Source organism: Diceros bicornis, chromosome 33 (genome assembly GCF_020826845.1).
Source record: "Diceros bicornis minor isolate mBicDic1 chromosome 33, mDicBic1.mat.cur, whole genome shotgun sequence".
Classification (NCBI taxonomy): Eukaryota; Metazoa; Chordata; class Mammalia; order Perissodactyla; family Rhinocerotidae; genus Diceros; species Diceros bicornis.
In genome coordinates, this window is record NC_080772.1 from 21,744,192 (window position 1) to 21,767,083 (window position 22,892).

The 22,892-nt window shown below is 38.9% G+C and overlaps 1 protein-coding gene across 9 annotated transcripts in view; it reads left to right on the forward strand.

Annotated features, from left to right (window-relative positions):
• The window catches only part of SULF1 (sulfatase 1), a 181,286-nt gene extending 159,060 nt beyond the window's left edge, over window positions 1–22,226 (forward strand). For 6 of the 9 annotated variants that reach the window (XM_058528833.1, XM_058528834.1, XM_058528836.1 and 3 more), the window contains 3 exons: window positions 2,815–2,957; window positions 3,051–3,174; window positions 19,875–22,226. In XM_058528833.1, the coding sequence (XP_058384816.1) occupies window positions 2,815–2,957; window positions 3,051–3,174; window positions 19,875–20,698 (1,091 nt within the window). In that variant the 3' untranslated portion in view covers window positions 20,699–22,226. Of the gene's footprint in view, window positions 1–2,814; window positions 2,958–3,050; window positions 3,175–5,017; window positions 5,380–6,354; window positions 6,421–19,874 lie in introns of those variants that run through there. The other 3 variants (XM_058528840.1, XM_058528841.1, XM_058528839.1) reach the window with 3 other exon arrangements.
• Window positions 22,227–22,892: the final 666 nt, after the last annotated feature.

Consider the following 22,892-nt stretch of genomic DNA (forward strand, 5'->3'; position numbering starts at 1 on the left):
TGCTCAATAAGTATTAGGTGAATAAACTGACAGGCAAACCACCTGCTCCAAGAGCAAATCGACTCCAGTCAATAACTAACCTTTGAGCACCTGCCACAGGGTATCACTGCGGTAGTGCCATGAGGAACAGAAAATAGTCCCCTGCTGTCAAGGACCTTAATTTTAGTGAGTCATTCCATTCTTTCAGAAACAGAGGGGACTTGATTTCATTCAATACCAAATTTGATGCTCCTTCTAGTGTACAATGCATACTTGGTGCTCATTGTACTGATTATTCTAGGGGGGAGCTTTCAGAATTTTTTTCACAATGAGCACAGTAAAAAATACATTTTCTATCAGGTTCCTGTGCACATATGTGCACATACACAAATGTATATCTGCATCTGTGTGTGTATATGTAATTTATATGATATATATGTAATATATATGTAGAAGTAAAAATTTCAAGAAGTAATATTATGTGTGATACACTTTGATATTTTTTATATATTCTGTTTCATATTTTAATGGAGTTATTCCTGTGAGCCATTGGCATAGTAGTAGATATTCAATAAAAAAATAGGAAAAAAACCAAATCCACCCAGGCACACGATCCTCTAATGCAATGGTCTCTAAACACTTTTGGGTCTGTACCCATATCAGTTTTTTAAATGAACTCACCACCTATATTTAATTATATCCTTGTACCACTATACTAACATATTAATATGTCTTGTGTATTATAAAAATACTTAAAATAGAAATTTAAAATTATGAGATAAAGGTAAAGAAAAGAGTTTTTTAAAATAGTTTTTATTTTATTCTTTGGAGGTTCCAAAACATTTTGCTCTTGTTTATCAAATATGCTTTCTTTTTTTTCTAAATCTCAGTGTCACACTTTGCAATACCTTGAGTCAAAGGTTCAGTTGAGTTTTGGTACATGTTCTTAATGACTGCCTTGATATGAAAGATGACACAGGACGATGTGCCAGTTCAATAGATGGGCATCATTGGCATAACGAGTAAACCATGACATTCATGTTTTAAATACTGCCATCAACTGAGTAGTCATTTTCATAGAAATTACACTTGTAACTTTCCATCCTCCCTGAGATTTATCAATTATTCTTGCACAGCAATCAGAAGGTATTGTATTTGTGTATTTTATCAAGTGAATTTAAATTGTTGGTTTGGAAGATTTCTACACAGATTAGAAAATTCTGGTTCCATGGTTTTTATGTGTGTAAATGTGAATAAGTGATCACGCATAAATAATATAAATTATAAATGACATATTTAGGGCACTTTCAATGAAAAATCGTATAATGATGAAAACATTCCCAATCATCTGTTTTTAAGATATTCTCTTTTCTTTTGAAAAATCATCTCTGGGGGAGGGAGGGATGAATAGGTGGAGCACTGATGATTTCCAAGACAGGGAAACTGTTCTGTGTGACACTGCAATGGTGCATGCGTGTCATTATACATTGTCAAAACCCACAGAGTGCACAACACTGAGAGTGAACCCTAGTGTAGACTGTGGACTTGGGGCGATTATGATGTGTCAGTGTGGGTTCGTCAGTTGTAACAAATGTCCCACTGTGGTGAGGGTTGTTGATAGTGGGGGATGTTGTGCATATGTGGAGACAGGCGGTATTCTCTGGGAATTCTCCATACCTTCTGCTCAGTTTTGCTATGAACCTAAAACTGCTCTAAAAATAAAGTCTATCAAAATAAAATTTTTTAAAAATCATTTCTCATTCATTATTTAAAATGTCCCTTTTAGCTTAAGGAGACAGAATTAGTATGTTTAACACTGCAGACAGCAATGGCATGTAGTGGTTAAGAGTAAACCCTCTAACCGAGTCCCTAGTGCTGCCACTTGTCAGCTGTGTGACCTTGGACAAATTACTTAACCTCCCTGCCTCAGTTTTCCCATCTGTAAAATGGGAATAATAATAATCTATCTCATAAGGTTGTTTTAAGGATTAAATGAGTTAATACATGCAAAGTACATAGTGCACAATGAATGCTCATTAAGTGTACCTATCCCAATTGTTTTCAAAATATTTACCAGACAGCACATTTCTGAAATTCAATAATCATGGCAGCAAATTTGGAACCTTTGTCTTTCTGTGAAAGAAGAGTGGGTGATTTATTTTTTTAATTTGACATCTCTTTTGCATACTTTCTGCAAATTAACCAGTGAACCTCTGTGTGGTACGAAAGATGCTCATGGTCACAGCCCATCTCGTGTTAAAGTGTGCTAAAGTCTATGATGATCACAAATTACATCATCCCAAAATCCACTGTGCTGGGTTCAAGCCTTCTCCAAACCCCTCCACACTGTGGAATCTCCCCTCTTTCCACACACCATATGTGACACGTGGCCGTCTGACATACAGAACAAGCTAGGGGACCAGATCCATCTCTTTATTAAATAACCATTTTTTCCTTTTTTAAAAAAAGATAAAAATAACCATAGATAGAAGTCCTGGTATTTTCCTTCCCATTCTCCAATCACTCACCCTATTTGGAGGCCGCTGCCTCCCAGAGCTAGGAGGAGGGCAAGCTAATGTGCCTAACACTTCACCCCTAGCCTTCAGCCTGTAATCACCATTGTAGATCGCCATTGTTTTTTCCCATTTTCACCTAGTCTCACAGCAAATTTGTACAGAGAGGGGGAGAAATATAGTTATTTTTAACACCTAACCACATAGTATTTACAAAAAGGAAAATGTGACCCTTAAAGTGTAAAGATAGGGAAGCATTAGAATGGCGAGCCTGCCTATGTTTTTTCATTCATTTTCTCCTGCTTTTCTTTTTCACCAACAGTGGGATCTTTCTGTGCTTGCACGAGTTCTAACAATAACACCTACTGGTGTCTGCGTACGGTTAATGAGACACATAATTTTCTTTTCTGCGAATTTGCCACTGGCTTTTTGGAGTATTTTGATATGAATACAGATCCTTATCAGGTAAGTCAGTATGTTTTCACTTTATGAAGGTTGTTGAAAACAGAATAACCAGAATATGAGTTTAAATAGATTGTCCCACCTCTTCATCCGCAGCTCACAAATACGGTGCACACGGTGGAACGGGGCATTTTGAATCAGCTACACATGCAGCTCATGGAGCTCAGAAGCTGTCAAGGGTATAAGCAGTGCAACCCGAGACCTAAGAGCCTTGAAGTTGGTAAGGAAAAGAAACATTTTTTTTGTCTTATATTACCCGAGAAATTCTTTGTATTATCAAGTTTTCTGCCTTTGAAACATTTACATGCATAGAAACGTATAGTTTGGGATATTAGAGGGGAAAGTTTCCATGCAATTCCAAGCATAATTTGTTCTCTAAGTTTAGCTTTGGGGCATTAATGAAAAATTTAATGCGCCGAAAGATTTGGTGAGCGTTTCATTCCAGTCTCTCCCACAGGCCTATTCTGTTAGTAAACCTCAATTCCTGATAGAAGCATCCATTGGAAGATGGGAGGAAAGTGTTGGGGATTTATTTGTTATTGCTGTCAACAGTCATAAAATATACTCTAAGTAAATCTGGATATCTTATTTTTTTTAAGAAAATCTGGATGGAAACACACAATGCCCTATGTCTGCTTATCACAGTTTGGAGCTCCCCCAGGTGGACCCCTGCCCACGACACAGTGAATTAGATTTCTTTTGCCAGTATTTCCTATCTGAAACTAGAGATATTTGAGCAATTCATTGTCTTGGAATCTAAAAGTGTAAGAGGGCTTGTGGAATGAGCCAGATGTTCCGTCCCTGATCTGCAGTGTTAAACTACCTTATTTCTCCTTTGGCTCATGAGGGTGTAGTTCTTTTCAGTGCCCGTCCCAGCTCTTTCCTAGTTAATGAGAATACTCATTTTCTCATAATTCCTGCAGAATTGTAAATACTGGCTGTCCATAGAAGGAGGGAGAAAGAGCTGAACCTGGCCAAGGGCTTGGCATCAGCACAGCATGCCAACCCCAAAAAAGTGAAGAGCTGCGCTCACGGGCAGTAGGGAGTAATTTGCAGGAACCCTCCATTGTGCAGCTGAGGTTTCTCAGCATCCTTAAGCCTGTGTCTCTGTGGGTCCCATGCAGAGCCAGCATCACCAGCAATGGGCAGCTCCCTGGGTCATGTGACTTGGGGGGGCATCCTAAAATGATCAACATCGTCACCTGTCATTTCCACCGTTGTAGGATCCTGAAGGCTTTTGAGCTATGAGAGTCCCATAAAGAACCATAAATCCTGGGAGAGAGGTCACCTCGCAGCTCTCAGTCAACACTTCTCAATTAACACCTTAGTAGCATTCGTTGCCAGTCCGAGGAGTCCAGCCTTAACTTGCAAAATAGGTCTTTTGGTCACTGACCCCACTCAGCTCAAATCTTTTCAGACTTGCTGCTTATCTGTTGACCTTTTCCTCGAATCTTAGGAAGAAAAAAAAAAATCCCACTAAGGCCTGGAAACTAAACCGACTGTTAGAGGCACTAGAAATCTTACACCCAGATATTTCATCCCCCAAGAACATAGCACTCTGATTGGTGATGACGTAACAGCTCTACTTAGTGAAATCTGATAGAGTCTCTTATGGTGAAATGACACAGCAGGTGGGGCCAGTTATTGCTCGTACCCTTCAAGTCTTCCTCTCCACCTTCTAGACGATTCCTAAGGGACATGATTATTGCCCTTTTTTTCAAGTGTTTTGTCTAAAAATAACCAAAATTTAACTTTTGCTGAGACTTACATGGACTTCTAGAAGTACTTTTCTTACTGCTTTTAAAGGGGCTCTCCTCCTTCTCACCCCATCCCCTTTTTCATGAGAACTCTTATATGTTTTAGCTTAAACCTTTTATTTATAGCTTTCAATCCTCATTTTGAACCTGTCTAATAGAAAAGCTCTGTTGGACTTCGACACTGTCTGTATTTAACACAATGTGTTTCTTTCTAGGATTTAGATGTTGTGCATGGAAAACTACGTAGTGAGTGGTTTTGTGAGTTCTAAAGCTAACATAAATTACTCTTGTATTTTCCTATATCAGGAAATAAAGATGGAGGAAGCTATGACCTACACAGGTATTCACACTTTTTTATTCTCCCCAGCAACTTCTTTCCCAATAATTGCATGATCCAGCCATTTCAACTAATTTCTGTTTCTCACCGTGTTGCACAGAGCATAGCTTGGGGTGCGTGCATGTTCTAACAGCATTCTCCACCATATCGTGTCACTGGTTACAGATCTGTCATTTTGCTTTTAAATCAGCTCACTGTCACAACAAGATGTCTCTCAGAGCGTTTACTCACTCCCATGCTTGTTTGCTTGTTGGATGATGCTTTTAAGCGTAGAATGACGTGAAAGGAAAAAACCAGAATGCCCTTTGGGAACCCTGGGGAGAGGGTGGGAGGATTATTTGCCTTTGGTGCTTACACGTTGATTTGATGGAGAGGCTTCATAAAAACTACAGATTTTTATGAAATATAAGGTCAAAGGCACAAAAGGAGTAGTGGGAATTTTACGAGCATTCTAAAGGTGAAGTTGGAGGGAGCGCAGGAGCTTGCTTGTTAACATTCTTAATTACCCGTGGTGGTGAAAAGCAGTGCAGATACGATTCAGAAGGCTCTGCAGGGTGGTGGTGATTGAAGAGAAGGTGCTGGGGTTGGGGCCGGGTGATCTGGAGTGAAGGTATGCAGAAAGATCTCAGCATAGCACGGAGACGATGCTGCCTGACACACAGAAACTTCATCAACAGGCCTCAGCCTAGTCATCTTATCCCCCTGCAGCCCCCACCCATCCCTCTTACCCCATCATGCTCTGGAGGGGAGACCAGATGCCTGGTGGCCCTTTCATTTGGTCAGCCGGCGTCATCAGCCCTTGCTAATTTTCCACTCCAAGCATAGACCTCAGGCAGGTTTGTCAGAAATGTGCCGTGTAGGGTAGGAGGGGACTGTCCTTACCACCTCTACTGCGGGAAAACTGAGGAGCGGATGTGTCGGCATCTTAGTTAATAATCTGATTGGGAGAAAAACTTCCATCAAAGGAATGTGGACTTAATTGGTACCATCCATATTGATATCATCTCAGAGAAACAAAAGAATATTGCCGCTCCAGGGCACCCTGTTCACCCCATGGCCACCCCTTCAGCCTCCTCAGCTATGGTCTCAGATTCCTCCTTCTAGAAGGCAGCTCACTGGTCTGACCAGAAGCTAAATGACAGTAGGAAAGGTGGTGGGGAAGATGTGAACAAACAGACAAAACAGAGGAAGCTGGACTCTTGAGGATGCTTGATAACCATTTATATCTCTTCTTTTTCTCTTCTCTCTCGTCTTTCTTCTTTCCTCTCCTCGCTCTGCCCCGACTCGACCCCACGTCACCCCCTAGCACACGTAAGACAGAGCAGAAGAACCCACTCTTAAGCTGGTCTCACCCAGGATATGGGCTGACGAGGTAATATCCCACACACCAGCACTGTTTCTCCTGCTTCCCAGGGGTCACATTAAGACGTTTCCGAAGTGTGATATTTTAAATGGACCTGACACTAAATATTGACTTTACAGTTATTTTATGATGCACTCAATTTTACAACTAAGGGATTTTCAGTCTGGCCTTCTCTTTCTTCTGTCATGAAAGAGGTAAAAGGGTATTAACAGGTTATTTAAGACACCGGCCTGTTAGAGCTGAGTGAGGGAGTTATTCTCCATCAGTCATCCCTGGACGACTTTGAGATGAAGAATGTTGAACTGCGCTCCAGCTGTGATCAAATGGCAAGCGTCCGGGACTCTCCCCTTCCCGAATCCCTGTCACCACCACTAAACGGGGCCAAATCCATCCTTTCTCAGGTCGTTTGACACAGCCTTGTTGGTGGAGTCACCTCTCTGGTAATGTGGCCGTTGAAAGGGTGTGTGCACGGTGACATAGTACTACGTGTTGCCTTTTTTCCTACTAAATTCCTGACCAAGGGACAAATAAGGATACTCTTTAACTCAAAATGACTGGCGTTTTCTGATTCCACCATTTCATAATCCATGAGGCAAACTGTCTTTCAGCTCGTGTCCCTGCTGCAGGCAGGAAGTCATGAAACAGGGTTACTGAGAGAGCATCTGCCTGTCACACCTGGGGACCCACTGGACACTCAAATGCAGTGTTCAATGTGGCCTTATCTGCTCTCTGTCTCGCGTTGGATTGAAAGGGAACAGATGCAGAATAAGTGACCGTCTGTATGGAGCTGCCGAAAAAACTGCTGTCCTCAGAGGGTGTTTACCAGAACACAGCCCCCCAAGGACGGCACCACTCGAGGGATTTCAGAAGCCTTGGTTCTTCAAGATTTTGATTTTGTTATTTTTAGAAAACTAATTATAATGCATTTTTAATCATGAAATTTCATTACAAAATGGAGGAAAATGATAACAACCAAACCTGAAGAATTTGAAATCTGAAAATTCAACAGAGTATTTTAGAAAATTTATCTTGTACGGGATTGACTAAATAAGAGTTTTTATTTAGTCAATTTTGTGGATTTTCAAAAATTAATCCTCAGATTTCTTTAGAAGGACTTCAAAAAGCAAGTCTGTTCTCTATTCAACTTCGTTCTTTCTTTCTTTCTTTATTCTTTGCTGTGTATCTGCATGAGGCAAGGGCAGCTGAAATGCTTTCCTTACTCACCATGGTCATTTTCCAGTTAGGACAAGCTCAGAGTAAGGACACAGCTCAGAAGGTAGCCTCCATGACTCAGGAAATAATTTTTGGCGTGAGTTGAAAGCAATAATTTCTGTGTTGCAAAATAGAATAGGATCAACAGGTTGATGGGGTGTTTATTTTTCCCATTGCATATGAAAGCTGATGCTGCTGCCTTTTGATGTCCAAGAAGAGCTCTTGGCAGCCATGGTGTGTGTCCAGCGTCTGTGTGGGGCAGACAGTCAGCTCTTGGCAGCCTAACGCTGGCAGGGCTGCTTCCTGGCTGTTCTGTTCCATGCCCTGCAGGCCAGCAGACCACCTCCTGGGCCACCCTCAGCCGTGCTTCTGTCCATATTGCTTTGCTTGTTTTAATTTATCTCCCCTTACAGCAACAGTTGGTGCCTTGCAGACAGATGTGGGTGACATAGCTGTGAGTTAGAGGCTGTATGGTACTGTAGTTCGAGCACAGACACTGGAGTTCAAATCCCAGCCTTGGGTTCAAATCCCAGCCTTGCTAGTAAGAAGCTGAGAATGGAGTCTGGCAGGTATCAAGAAGCCCCAGTAATGATGGGTATTATTAGTAAGATGTAATATGGGATGCCAAACTTGTACATGAAGGAAACAGTATGTGAAAGGGAATAGTAAGTGATATTATAATTCCAAAGAATGTTTCTATATTTTATAAGACCACAAAAAGAGATATTCGTCAGCACCACCACCATCTCCATTATCATTCATTGGCAACCCAGAGTTCAGACACAAATCCATTTTCTGAACTGCCTGAACCTCTTGAGATCAGAAGAATAAAACCCAGTCTTCACTGCCCTGCTCTCCGTTGCTCTAATGAAGCTTCCCCTCGTCCTCTTCTCTCTGTCACATCTCAGGATTCCATTTTATTTTTAAGCTGCCTTGCTAGCACTGTTGGACTTTTCTGTGTAAGGTGCTTGACCAAGAGATGGGTCAAGGTCAAGCTTTGGGATTGAAGGAGCTAAAGGTGAGGTCAGCTTCTTAAGGCGATAAGGGGACTTAGGGTCAGAAGTGTTAGGATGCGGGTCAGAGCCAGGCCACTGTGTGTGGCTGTGCAGTGTGCGCCCTGCACACAAGTGTGTCGTGGAGGGACAAGTCAGCGCTGAAATCCAGCTGAAGCCAGCTGTGAGGGTAAGTTTTTCTTCATACGGCAGTGGCCACACTGGCCAGGATCAGGGTCAGGGTCAGGTCAGGTTTCATGGAAGCTCCCAGAGAATGTTCATAACTTTTTCTTACTTTTCCAATAGTCACTCTACTCCCAGGGCCTTGTTTCTTGTGCCACAGAAGAAGAAACTAAAGTGTTGCAGAACTCTAAGATCCTCTCCAAATTGAAGAATAAAATTTACCTTTATTCGGCTTCAATATATAGGGGGGAAATGAGAGAAAAAAAGTTAACCCTCTTTCATCCATTCAATAAGTAAAGAAAGAAGGAAAGAATCCAAATGACCACATGTATGCAAGGTGCTCCCTTCAGGGAGAGCATAGTCAAGTATCGTCATTACAATACAGAAGGCCCATACAGAATGCTTGGATGCGGAAGCCACCGTGCCATAGGAGCCGTGTGAGGGCCGCAAACCCAGCCCCAGACGAATCAAGGAAGATCCCCAAGGAGGTGGCATTTATGCTGCATGCTGAAGGAAACATTGGAATGATCTAGACACAGGCTAGTGAAGGAAGAAAGTCCGTCCAACTAGAAGGGTCAGTTTGTGCAAAGGCAAGATTCGTTTAGGGGACTGTGATCAATTCAATGACAGTACAAGGGAGGGAGGAGAGAGACGAAGTGAAGAGGTAAACAGAGCCTGTTTTATGAAGAGTGTTATATGTAGGGTGACCATATGATTTATCTTCCAAGCAGGGATGTTTTTGACCATGGAGGGGATAATAAAAATAGCTAAAGTTATGTAAATTTGATATATGTATTACTGACAATGAATTGGTCAGTCGATTCATAAAATAATTATATTTAAAAACTATTTTCTAAACTAAAATTCCAAAAATTCTGGACAAATGCTAAACTGAACAGGATGACATAAATTAGGACCATCCCAGGCAAACTAGACGATTTAGTCCCCCTAGTTATGTGCTACATCAGAGGATTTGGTCTTTATCCTGAAAGCAATAGGGAGCTATTCAAGAGTGTTAAACTGGGAAAAATCACATGAGAGGATTTGGGTTGATCAGATTAGGTAACATGAATGGTTATGAGAACAGTTTTGTGGGTCACACTGGGCACAAGTTCCAGCCCCACGGCCTCCCAATTTGGGCACCATTTGCAAACAGTATTACATAACTTACTATGTTCTCCTAAGTGTTTTACATGTATTAAGTCATTTAACCCTCACCAAGACTTTGTGAGGTCAGGACTATTATAATCCACATTCTACAGATGAGAAAATTGAGTCACAGAGAGACTGAGTACCTTTCCCAAGATTATATAGCTGGTAAATGGTGGAATAGGAAGTCAAACCTGGGTAGTCTGCTTCTAGCAAGTGCTTTTAATCTCTATACTATACTGATTCTCTTGGAAAATTTATTTAAGCTTTTTATGACTTAATTTTCTCATCTGTAAAAAGTTAATAATACATATACATAATAATACATAAGGATTACATGAGCTCATATCTGACAAGTACTTAGCACAAGTAAACTCTGAGTTGATGTTCTTCTATGATTGATGTTTGATAACAGATTTGAATAGTGAGGGATATGTTATATCAAAGAACCCTAGAATTTTGAAGGACTTTTACCTTCACATTAATGGATAATAAAATTAGCAGTTTTTATTACTGATTAAGTGTTGAGAAAGAGGGAAGATTATGTGCATTTGCCCCAATAATCAGGTATGTTATTTTAATCATCCACTGACTATACAAAGTTATTCATCTATACGTGAATGACATATCTTACAATTATTTATAGTTCTATACTGCTTCTTAGTTGAATGCTCATAGGCTTTTATTTCTAAAATAGACAGGTATTCCCGCAATTCATCAATAAAATTATGAAGATTAGAGATCTTCTATGCGTAGCAAATGTCTATAATAAGTATAATAAATAAGTATTTACAATTGGGTTTTGGTTACTATGCAGGACACCAAATTCAATCTCTGAAATTTCGAAATTCAAATCAAATTCTATTTCAATCTAAAACGTGTGTCAAGCAGCATGAAAATCACCCACGATGCACACTGATTTGGTCCCAAATATTGGAAACCTGTACTTTCAGAAAAACATTCAAAGAGAACACAGAAAAATATGGAAGGGCTTAGGAGAAAGGAATGGATAAATTAGTGCAGATACTCTGTTCAGGCTCTCTCAATTTTGAAAATCAAATTAGTGCCCTTAGAAGTGAAACTTGGGAGGAGGATAGCCATATTAATTAAAATATCCTTCCAGTTAGCAACAATCAACAAAACTATAACACTTTATGAATTTCCAGTTGACTATTACTTGCTCCTTGAAATTGTAGACACCTAGTCAGGTGAAATTCAAAGTTTGCTGTTGAGCACAGGTACCCAGAATCATCTCCAGATGGGTCCTGTAATGGAGGGGCCCACACAGTGCTGAGGAAACCCAGAGGTAAGGGAAGAGAGGGTCACGAAAGGCTTTGTGGAGGGGGTGATGCTCAAGTTTAATCTTGACGGATTGACTAGTATGATAAGGCAGGGAAGCACATTGTAGGAACAAATATAAGCGCTGGAGAGGGAGAGAGCGTGGTGCTTCCAGGAAATTGTACATTGTTCCGTGAGGCTAGGGCAGAGGCCACGTGGGAAAAAGGAATAGAACAAGCTGAAGAAGTCGGCGGGAGGGGCCAGTTTCTGCAGAACTATCCTTTCTGCTTCTGATGACCCCGGTAGCTCTTGTTGATATAACACTGCTCCAGGAAGAGTTAAATTCCACCCATACGTGATCTCTAAGTTACCATCTGTAGACTATAGTGTGGTATAATTACGTGGTCATATTTTTAAAAGTAAATAAATGTCTCCAGAAAGAAATGTGACTCAGCTCAAGACCTGCACGTATTTTTGAATTCCCCTTAGTGGTTTCACAATCTTTCTGTTTCTGGGGTTGGATGATAATTACCTGTAACTTGAAATCATCTACATTTATCCTGAGAATTCACTTTTCAGAACAAATCAAGTCACACGTTTCCTCCCTGAATAAAGAACTTCAGAATGGCTCAAGAAAAGGGCATCCTTTTGTGAGACGACAACTGACAGAAACCAGGGCAGACGGGTGGAAAATTTAGGTTCTAAAATCTAATAAGTGTTTTAACTTTATATTTTGATATAATTTTACATTTACAGAAAACTTGCAGGAATAGTTCCAAGAAACTTTACCCCATTTGCCATATTGTTTTCTCTTGTTCTCTCTCACTTTCTCCACATACACACACACCTCTTTTTTTCCTGAATCATTTGCAAGTAATTTGCAGATATCATGTATCTTTATATATAAGAGCTTTAGCACATACTTCCTAAGAACAAAAACATTCTTACATAACTATTGTACATTTATCAAAATCAGGCAATTTACCATTGATGCAATACCATTATCCAATCCACAGTCCATATTCAAACGTCGCCAATTGTCCCAATAATGTCATATTTATGGTTTTTTTGGTTTTTGTTTTCTGGTCTGGGATCCAATCCAGAATCACACATTGCAGTAGAGTGTCAGGTCTTTAAGTCTCCTTCCATCTGGAATAGTTCCTCAACTTTTCATTGTCGTTCATGACATTCCAAAGTGTACAGGCCAATTATTTCGTAAAATGTCCCTCAGTTGGGGTTTTTCTGATGTTTCCTCATGATTGGACTGAAATTGTGCTTTTCTGGCAGAAATACCACAAAAGTAATATTGTGTGCTGGGGATAGCTTATCAGGAGCTTCATGACATCTGTTTGGTGGTACAGTCGTCCCTAGGTGTCCGTGGATGGTTGGTTCCTTGCCTCCCCCCGACCCCCGCCACAGAAACCAAAATCCTTGGATGTTTAAGTCCTTTATATAAATAATGCAGTATTTGCATATAACCTATGTACATCCTCTTGAGTACTTGAAGCCATCTCTAGATTACTTATAATACCTAATACAATGTAAACGCTATGTAAATAGTTGTTATACTGTATTGTTTATAGAATAATGACAAGAAAAAAACAAAGGTACATGTTCAGTACAGACGCAACCATAGTAGGCCTTTCCATCCAAGGTCAGCTGAATCCATGGATTTGGAACCCCCGGGTACAGAGAGCCGACTGTATTACCTTTGGTTACTTGATTAAGGCGGTATTCGCTAAGTTGATCCACCATAAAATTACTATTTTTCCTTTTTTTAATTAATAAGTAATTCATCCACCAACTTTTGCAGGAATTCATGATTCTTCCCTGAATCATTCTTATTATGACAGCTGCAGATTGGTGATTTTTCCTACTCTTATTCCTGCAACATTTCCTTAAGCAGTATTCTACCATAGAGAAGAGATTTCACTTCTCTCCTATTTATGTGTTTATTTATATCAGTATGAACTCACAGATTCCCATTTTATTCCATACATGTCCTTTTGCTACGATTATTTATTCTGCTCATCAAAGTGTCCCAGATTTGGCCAATGGTGTCCCTTCAGGTGGCTTCTGTGTCCTTTTGGTACATCCCCATTATCTTTTGAGCATTTCATTGCTTTCAGGCCCAAGAATATGTTCCAGGTTGATCTTGTATTTTCACTGCCCCACATCTGGAATCAGCCATTTCTCCAAAGGGCCCCAGTTCCTTTTAAGTGGGGAATGGCATTTGGACGCCAAGATCTGGGTTTGAGGTGTATAAATTGCTACAGAGGTGTCTTTGTATCTAGACTTTTTTGGTGGACAGAGCTAAAAGATACACACACATATATCAACAGCTATTCCTATACCCACAGATGTAGAGATATGTGTGGATGTAGCTATCTGGTATAGTAAAAGCCATATTTTTATACTAGTACCTCTAATTCTAATTCAACACCACGAGGTCCATCCTAGTCTTCCTAGTTTCTATATTATAACTTCCTTTTCCAACAGTGAGAAATATCATACTACTGCAAAAACAAACCTGCTAGCTAGAGTTCAATAGATTTTTCTGTTGTTTCTGTCTTTAGAAGGAGAGAAAATAGTGCTGTGTTCAAAGTCACTTGGGCTGGTTTCATGCCACCCCTCCTTTCTCCCCCCCCATTTATTGTCATTATGTTATTCATTTGAAATAGAGTAAGGTTTATTTATTTCTGTTTGTATTCCATTTTAAGTTCTATTTTTTCTCATCATTGTTAATTTCGTTTTTCAGTATGTAGTTCCAAAAGCCAAAACTACAAAAAGTGTATGCAGAGAAGTGTTACTGCTTCCCACCATCTCTTCCCACCCGTGCACTGTAGATAACCAATCTCATTCGTTTCTGCTTTATCTTCTTGTGTTTCCTGTTGCAATAATAAGCAGACAGTGTATATTTTATTTCTTACTTTTTTACACAAAAGGTAGTATATTGTGTATATACTATATTGCACTTGGTTTCTTTTTCACTTAAAATATATATCCTTTCTAGGAGGCCGGCCCGGTGGCACAAGCGGTTAAGTGCGTGCACTCCACTGCGGCAGCCCGGGGTTCGCCGGTTTGGATACCGGCATGCACCGACGCACCGCTTGTCAAGCCATATGTGGGCTTGACATATTATATGTGGCAGCGTCCCATATAAAGTGGAGGAAGATGGACACAGATGTTAGCCCAGGGCCAGTCTTCCTGAGCAAAAAAAGAGGATTGGCAGATGTTAGCACAGGGCTGATCTCCTCACACACACAAAAAACATATATATATCCCTTCTATCGTTCATAGAGATCTCCTCACTCTCCACCATTTCATAGTACTCCACTGTGTGGATGTGCCGTTATCTACTCAACCACTCTTTTATGTATGGGCATTTCAGTTATTCTCATATTTTGCGATTACAAATAGTGCTGCAATAAAAAGCCTTGTGCAAATATATTTCATATGGTTGAGGATATCTTCAGAGTAAAATCCTGGTCATGAGATAACTAAGTCATCAGGTAAATGCATATATGGATGTATTAAATATTGCCAAATTCCCCTCCATATGAGTTGTACCATTTTGCATTCCCATCATCAATGTGTGAGAATGTCAGCTTTCTACAGCTGTCAAGTTTTTAAATTATTTTTTCAATTGAATAAGAAAGAAAAGGTATCCGAGTGTGGTTTTAATTTGTATTGCTCTTATTATGAGTAAAGTTGAACATGTTTTTGAAAGTTTAAAGGCCATTTTACTTGTTTTTGTAGATTATCTGGTTATGTCTTCTGCGCATTTTTCTATCTGGTTTTTGAAAGAATTGGCAGGAAGAATTGATATCTTCATGATACTGAGTCTTCTATCTAAGAACAAAGGATGTCTTTCTATTTGGTCACGTATACTTCTGGGTCTTTCAAGAGCTTTTTGAAGTATTTTTTTATAGGTTTTGCACATTTCTTGTTAAGTTTATTTTATAAGTACTTTATCTTCTTTGTTAATATTGTAAATTGGGTTTTCCCCCATCATTAAAACCTTTACCTGATTGCGTGTACGAGGGCTATTAGATTCTGTATATTAGTGTTATATCCTGCTACCTTTTTAAATTTTTTATCTTTCGGGTTAATTTTGTCATTGATTCTCTTGAGTTTTCCGGTTATGCTGTCATACGTTTGCAAATAAAGATAACTTTGCTTCTTTTCCAGTTTGTAGGCCTCTAGTAGATTTCTCTCTTCTAATTGAATGAACTCATCCTTGCAATACAATGTTACGTTGTTCTTGTTCTTAGTGAAAATGCTTTTAGGATTTCCCAATTAAGTGAGAAGCAGGCTTTAGGGCTAAGCTATATAGATTTTTATCATGTTAAGGAAATAGCCATTGGTTTTTGTTTTTTTTTTTAGTGTTTGTATCACTAATGAGTGTTGAATTTGTCAAAAGCCTTTTCAGCATCTATGGAGATGCTCAGATAATTTTTCTCTTTAGACCTATTAATATGGTATATTGTATTAATGGATTTGCTAAGAGTGAACCAACCTTTCATTCCTGGAATAAATCCCACTAGGTTATCATCTGTTATTTTTTTAATATAATATTGAACTCTGTTCAATAATATCTTATTTAGGTTTTTTCTATCATATTAATAAATGATATCAATCTATAATTTCTGTTTTGTTTGTGCTAGCATTATCTTCTTAGGTATTGCATTAGTCTCTTATTGCTGCCGTAACAAATTACCACACTGCCTTACAACAACACAAATTTATTTTCTTATATTTCTAGAGGTCAGAAGTCTGAAATGGGTCTTACTGGGCTAAAATCAAGGTGGGCTAAAATCGGGTCTGGGTTCTTTCTGGGGGCTAGAGAGAGAATCCATTTCCTTGCCTTTTCCACCTTCTAGAGGCTGCCTGCATCCTTTGTTCGTGGCCCTTTCTGCCATCTTCAAAGCTAACAATGTAGCATCTTCAAATTTCAATCTCTCTCTCTCCCTGACCTATGCATCTGAGGTCACGTCTTCTGTGACTCTCCTGCCTCTCTTTCCCTTATGAGGACCTTTGTGATTACATCAGCCCCACCTGGGCACTTCAGAATAATCTCCCTATCTCAAGATCCATAACTTAAACTGCATCAGCGAAGTCCCTCTTGCCATGTAAAGCGATATAGCCACAGTTTCTGGGGATCAGGATGTGGACATTATTGGGGGGGCACGTCCATTATTCTGCCTACCACAGCTAACAGTGTTACACTTGCTTCATAAAAAGAGTTTGGAAGTTTTCTTTGATTTTCTATGCTCTGGAATAGTTTATATAGCATAGGGATTCTCTTTTCCTTAAAGGTTTGGTAAAATTTCCCTGTGAAACCATAAGGATCTGGTGCTCTTTGCAGAGTATTTCTTTAATAACCTTTCTTTTTCCTTCTTTGGAAATTGTTCTGGTTAAGCTTTCTATCTATCTCTATTGGGTCAATTTCAATAAACTGTGTTTTCCTGGGCAGTTTTCTATTTCATGTAGGTTTTCCAGTTTACTTACTTTGGGGTCTGCAAAGTGGTCTCTTGTGTTTTAAATTGTGTATATTTCAATGACAATTTCTCGCCTGTCATTTTCTATTTTGTATATTTGAACTTTCTCCCCATTTTCTTAATTAGGTAAACTAGTGATTGTCTATTTTGATACTTTTTTTAAAGAACCAGGATTTTGATTTATTAATTAGATATGCCATTTTTCTGTTCTCTACCTCATTAATTTCTGCTTTTACCTTTATTATTTCCTTCCTTGTGCTTTCTTTTGATTTATATTGTTCTTTCTCCAGCCTTTTGACTTTTGGCTTAAATTCATTTATTTTTTGTGACAGAAGTGTTTAAGGCTAGGAACGCTTAAAACGATGCATACATGTGATGCTTTATGCACCGTAAGTTCTACCACAAAGTGTTTTTGTTATCATTATTTTTAAGAAGTTCTGTAATTTTAAGTTTATATTTCCCTTTCCACCTAGATGATGTTTAATAGAAGATTTGTCAGTCTCCAGGTGAAAAGGCTGTCTTGTTTTAATTTTATTAATTTATAATTTTATTGTATCGTGTCACAGTGTTGTTTGTAATATTTCTATTTTATGCAACTTACTGATGCATTCTTTGTGATTTAATATATAATCAAATTGTGTGTATTTATATCTGTGTTTGAGAAGATGTAACCTCTATTCTCGGAGTGTGCTGTTCAATACATATCGTTGAGAACTGCCTGATTGATTATGTATTTAGGTCTTCTATATTCTTATTTATTTTTAGTCCTTTTGACCTGTCTTGGATTGAATATCTCCTATTATTATGTTTCTATGTATTTCTCATTGCAGCTTCTATAGATAGTTTCTTCTTTATAAAGATGGTTACCTTTTTTTTTCTCCCTTTGGAACTTAGTATGGTTTGTATTTTTGTCCTATTAGTTACCTTTGAACTTATACCTTTTTTTTTTTCTTTTGCTGAGGAACGTTCTCCCTGAGGTAACATCTGTGCCAATCTTCCTTGAACCTATACATTTTTAATGCCCCTAGTCTCTGTTTCTTATTTAATCTTTTATTATCCCATTGGTTGGTTTTTAATGGTGTTTTTTGACTCCCAACTATTATGTGACCTATACTCCATGAGCTTATTCTTTTTCAGCTTTTCTTCCCATTTTTAGTTGCATTATTTCTACTTTGTCATATGAAATGTATATATACATATATATACACATATTTTTTTTTTTTACCCTTCCCCTACCTTTGTTTTACTTCTAGATCTGATAAGTATATTAAATGCTCACCATCAATCCTTTTGCTGAAGTTTCCCCCAGTGATTTCTTGGTTAAACAAAACTCATCCTCTAGAAGACACTTCAAGAAGAGCTGACGTATACAGTATTCCCTGCATTCTTACATTTTTACAACTGTTTTTTTATAGCCTTGAGACTTGAAGGAGAGCTTGGCTGGATATGGGATACTTGGTTCATACTTTAATTTCTGATTTAAGATGGTTTTCACATCCTCAGATACTTGACTGAGAACATTTAATTTACTTAGCAGTGTTGTTTTGTGGTTTTCTTCACTTAATGGTTTATTCTGGCAGGGGCATTTTCATAAGATGATAGATTTTTTGTTCTTATTTTCTATTTTCTTTTATAATAATTTTGTGTAGGTTTAGGTTGCTTTTATTACTTTCATGGATTTGAAGTAGTTACAAGATTCCTAGTTTAAAAGGATCCTTTTCTGTCATTGTAACCAAGTATACTTTCTTTTTACTTTTTTATTTCTTTATTATTTAGGGGTGGGAGTGGGAGAGGTTGTGTGTCCTCCAATTTTTTGTTTCTCTTTTTTCTTACAGGACCTGAAATTTCCTCCCTTTTGCTTCCTCTTTCCAGTTTCCGAAGGATATTTGTCCCTCCCCTTGTATCTTTTTCTCCCTGAAGCAATGCCTTTCAAAGACTGCCACCTGGGTGCATGCACACTTCTAGGTCTCCTTCTCACTATCAGTACTGCGATTTACCAGGACCCTTCACAGTACTTTATACTTCAGGTCGACATTCTTTCCAGTGGTGGTTTCAAATCAATTCTTGCCTCCAGCCTTGCTTCCTTCTTCTCTCTTCTGTACTATTTTCCCAGGGCTTGTGCCCAAAGTGTGGCATACAGCCCTGCTGAGATTGGTATTAACAATGTAGCAACTAGAAGGATGTGCAGCTATGACATACAACTATCTACTGGGGCTTTGGAGGAAAAAATAAATAAATAAAATTAAAAAAAAACAAACAATGTAGCAAGTAATTAACAATTACTTACAGGTGACTTGAAGATTATGTAATTTTCTATCATCTAGTTATACTGAGAGTGTGGGTTTTGTGTAGTTTTACTTATTTTTCCTACTGATCTTTACTGTTTTGTGGGTAGTTCATTGCATTAATGAGGCCACCTCTTTAGAATGGTACTTGGGCAAACTAGAGAAAAGACGTTTTCTGCAGGACTGTAGTCATCTCAGTGACGTAGAAAGATCTGAGAGAGAGAAAGCTGGTGCATTCTTTGCATACTGTGAAAACCACTGAAAGATTGATTTATCCAGGGCATAGAACTTTTAGGGCAAAAAAACAATCAAAGAAACAGATCTAAGCATTTGATTTGAAGAGTTTAATTGCATTCAAGTTTGTTTTTATACTGAGGACCAGGGAATATAAATAAAAATATCTTACTAAGCATTGCCTATTACATTAAAATGCTTTCAAATCCATCATTCACCCAGCAACCGCATAAGTAGTAAAGGTTTTATCACACAACTAGTCCCACAGTCGACAGGTGAAGGACCAAGACAGAGAAACTCCCTCGCGTGATTTCCTGGTTACAGAGTTGACTTGAGTAGAACCAGGAGTAGAACACAAGCCCCCTGACTGATAGAACAGTGCATTTCCAGCACCAAACATGCCTCATCATAGAAGTGTTCACTCATTTGACCCTCTTTCCAATTTTTTTTTACTGTTCAATCACTTTTATAACCTAAGGCCACTCCTTGATAACAAAGTACTAGGGGAAAATACTTTCTAGTGTTATATTTCAAGTTGATTTGCTCTGTAAAAACAGTGTAAGTTGCTTGTCCAATAAGTAGGAAATATTTTCTCCACTAATGATCCACTTTGGTCTCTCTTTTCACAGAGGACAGTTATGGGATGGATGGGAAGGTTAATCTTCCCAGTCTCGCTGCAGACGTCAACTGGCAAGGCCTGGAGGATTTATACAGTGTGAACGAAAGCGCCTATGAGTACAGACAAAACTACAGACTTAGTCTGGTTGACTGGACTAATTACTTGAAGGATGTAGATAGAGTATTTGCACTGCTGAACAGTCACCGTGAGCAAAATAAAACAAATAAGACTAAAACTGCTCAAAGTGGTGGGTTCCCGGCCGTATCTGCTGAGCTCTCTGTGCCAGTAGAGATGGCCTCCGCTGAGTCAGATGAAGACCCGAGTCCTTCGGTCTGGGAAGCACCTCATTTGACCTTGCCAGCTGACCTTCGAACCCTACATTTGAACCGACCAACATTCAGTCCAGAGAATAAACTTGAATGGAATAACAACATTCCAGAAGTTAGTCGTTTGAATTCTGAACACTGGAGAAATCATAAAACTGAAAAATGGTTGGAGCATGAAGAGATAAATCATCTTGAAACTGATTTCAGTGGCAATGGCGTGACAGAGCTGGTGCTGGAGCCCAGCCCCAGACTGCCGCCCATTAGCAGGCACCAGAAGGAACTTCCCCAGGGTGGAGGTCCAGAAGAAGATGTTTTTGAAGATCAGCTGTATCTTCCTGTGCATTCTGATGTTGATTCTACGCATCAGACCATCAAAATGTCCACCATGGAGCAGCATATTAACTCCAGCAGCCTGGAGAGGGTGTCGAACAAGGTGGAGGAGGATCCCAAAAAGGGGAGTTTACAGAGTCTAGAAGGCAGTGCCTCCTTTCCAGTCTCCTCAGATTAGATGAAATTGTTACCTTACCGTAAACACAGTATTTTTTTAACTTTTTATTAGTAAACTAATAAAGGCAATCATGACAACCAACATTCCAAGCCACCCTAGGTACACATGTGCAGTAGACATTAGTGCGCATGCGAGTGGTACGCACACGGGGATTCAGTGTTGTAATTCACTATTTGTCAAGAGTACAAAGAAAGGTGGATTTGTGGGGTTTTTGTTTGTTTTGGGGGTACTAAAACAGTATTATGTTTTGAAAGTTGTAGGGACCTGCATATATCAATGTTATCCAGTCGAGATGGCTAGAATTGTGCCTTTCTGAGTTTCTGAAACTTGACATCCTCAGTGAATTTTTCAATACACCTTCCATTGCCTGCATAATGTGGTTTGGGTTCATTTTTAACCACTGGAATTTTTCAATGCCATCATTTTTTAGTTCAGTGATTTTGCACTTTGAGGTTGGAATGCCATGTCTATTTGGTTAGTCTTACTTTTTTTTTTATAGGCTTGTCACAGTCTCACTGCTTGCTCTCAGTGTGACAAAGTAAAATAGACCCTCAAGGACAACACACAGTGTGGATCACATATTGTTTAACATACGCTTTTGCCAGAAAATATTGCATGTGTTTTACCTCGACTTGCTAAAATTGATTAGCAGAAAGGCATGGCTAATGATGTTGGCGGTAAAAATAAATAAATAAGCAAAACAAAGATTGCCTGCTGTCTCTGTGCCTAGCCTCAAAGTGTTCATCGTATGCTTAAGATTGCTAAGTTTTTATTATTTTCTTAACATGATAACAGGACTGAAGACCTGTGTTTTTTTTTTTCATCTTTGTTTTGTTTTCTTGACCTGGCTAATAAGCCTAAGTGTTGAGAAAATATATTTGGTTTTGAACTTATGTAAGGAATTTTTTTCAATAAAACAAGCTCATGAATGTTTCGTAATTGAAACATACCACATGTGTTGTATGATTATTTTTAAGGCCTTCACCAAATTCTGATTTTTCTAAGGCATAGTTCAAAACTACTTTTGAAATTCTGTGTTCTTGAAAATATTCTTGTTATGTATTAGATTGTTAAATACCAGCAAAAGGATTACCTCATTGAGAGTTATCAGTACCCTGGTCAACTTCCCAAGAAGGTTTTTTTGAGCTTAACAGTGATTTTCTTTTTCTCTTTAGATAATTCAAACGCATAGGTAAATTATGTTTTAAGTGTGTTAAAGTAAACTCGTTTAAAGAAAATTTAATATGTTATAGTGGAATCTTTGACAACTTTAAGTCTTTATCGTACACTCTGTACATATGTTAAAATTAACTAGCTCTTTATCAGATGTGTGTGTCACCGGCTGAATGACAGAAGAAACATATTTATGGTCATGAATGATGTGCTTTGTAAAAAGGTTTCAAGGTATTAGGAAGCATACTGTGTTTTTTAATCTTGTGTAATATTCTGTGATACTTTTATAGAACAATTCTGGCTTCAGGAAAGTCTGGAAGCAATATTTCTTGAAATAAAAGGTGTTTAAACTTTACCTGTTTCAGAGACATGAACTTAACCAAGTTTTTGTGGTCCACCCATTCCTCGCAAGTAAAATTGAGTCCTGATCTTAATCTACATGATGAAATATTAGCCATAATCATAAAATTGACCCAAAGTCAGTGTGTTACAGAACATTCTCAGATCAGTGACTTCAACATGGATTTGCCTCGTTGCTGTCAGGGAGGGTGTGGCAGAGTCGGCACGAGGGTGGCTTCCCGAGCATGCACCCTGGGCAGTTACCCAGGGCCAGTGCGTGGTTTAATTCTCTACTGTCACCATCCTGAAATCCTTACTAATTGAACAAAGGACCCCACGTTTTTATTTTTCACTGAACCCAGGTATGTAGCCGGTCCTGGGCAGCGCAAATGGAGTTTCTCAAAAGCAGAAGGGCAAACCCACCAAAGGCAGTTTGGGTTATTTGGGGACAGTGAACTTGGGTGGCGACCTAACCACCTTCTAAGACCTCAAGTTTTCTAACCGACGAATTCCATACACTTCCTTCTGCTCCACGTCTCCTGAGGAGCTGTATCCCCTTCAGATAGAGGGGCTACCAATGTGTGAAATGTCCAGAGATCAGAAGGTGAATAATAAAGGGAAAAAAAAGCAAAGGACTTGGGGATCTGCCGATTCAATCCCTGGGCAATTGAGGAAACCGTCT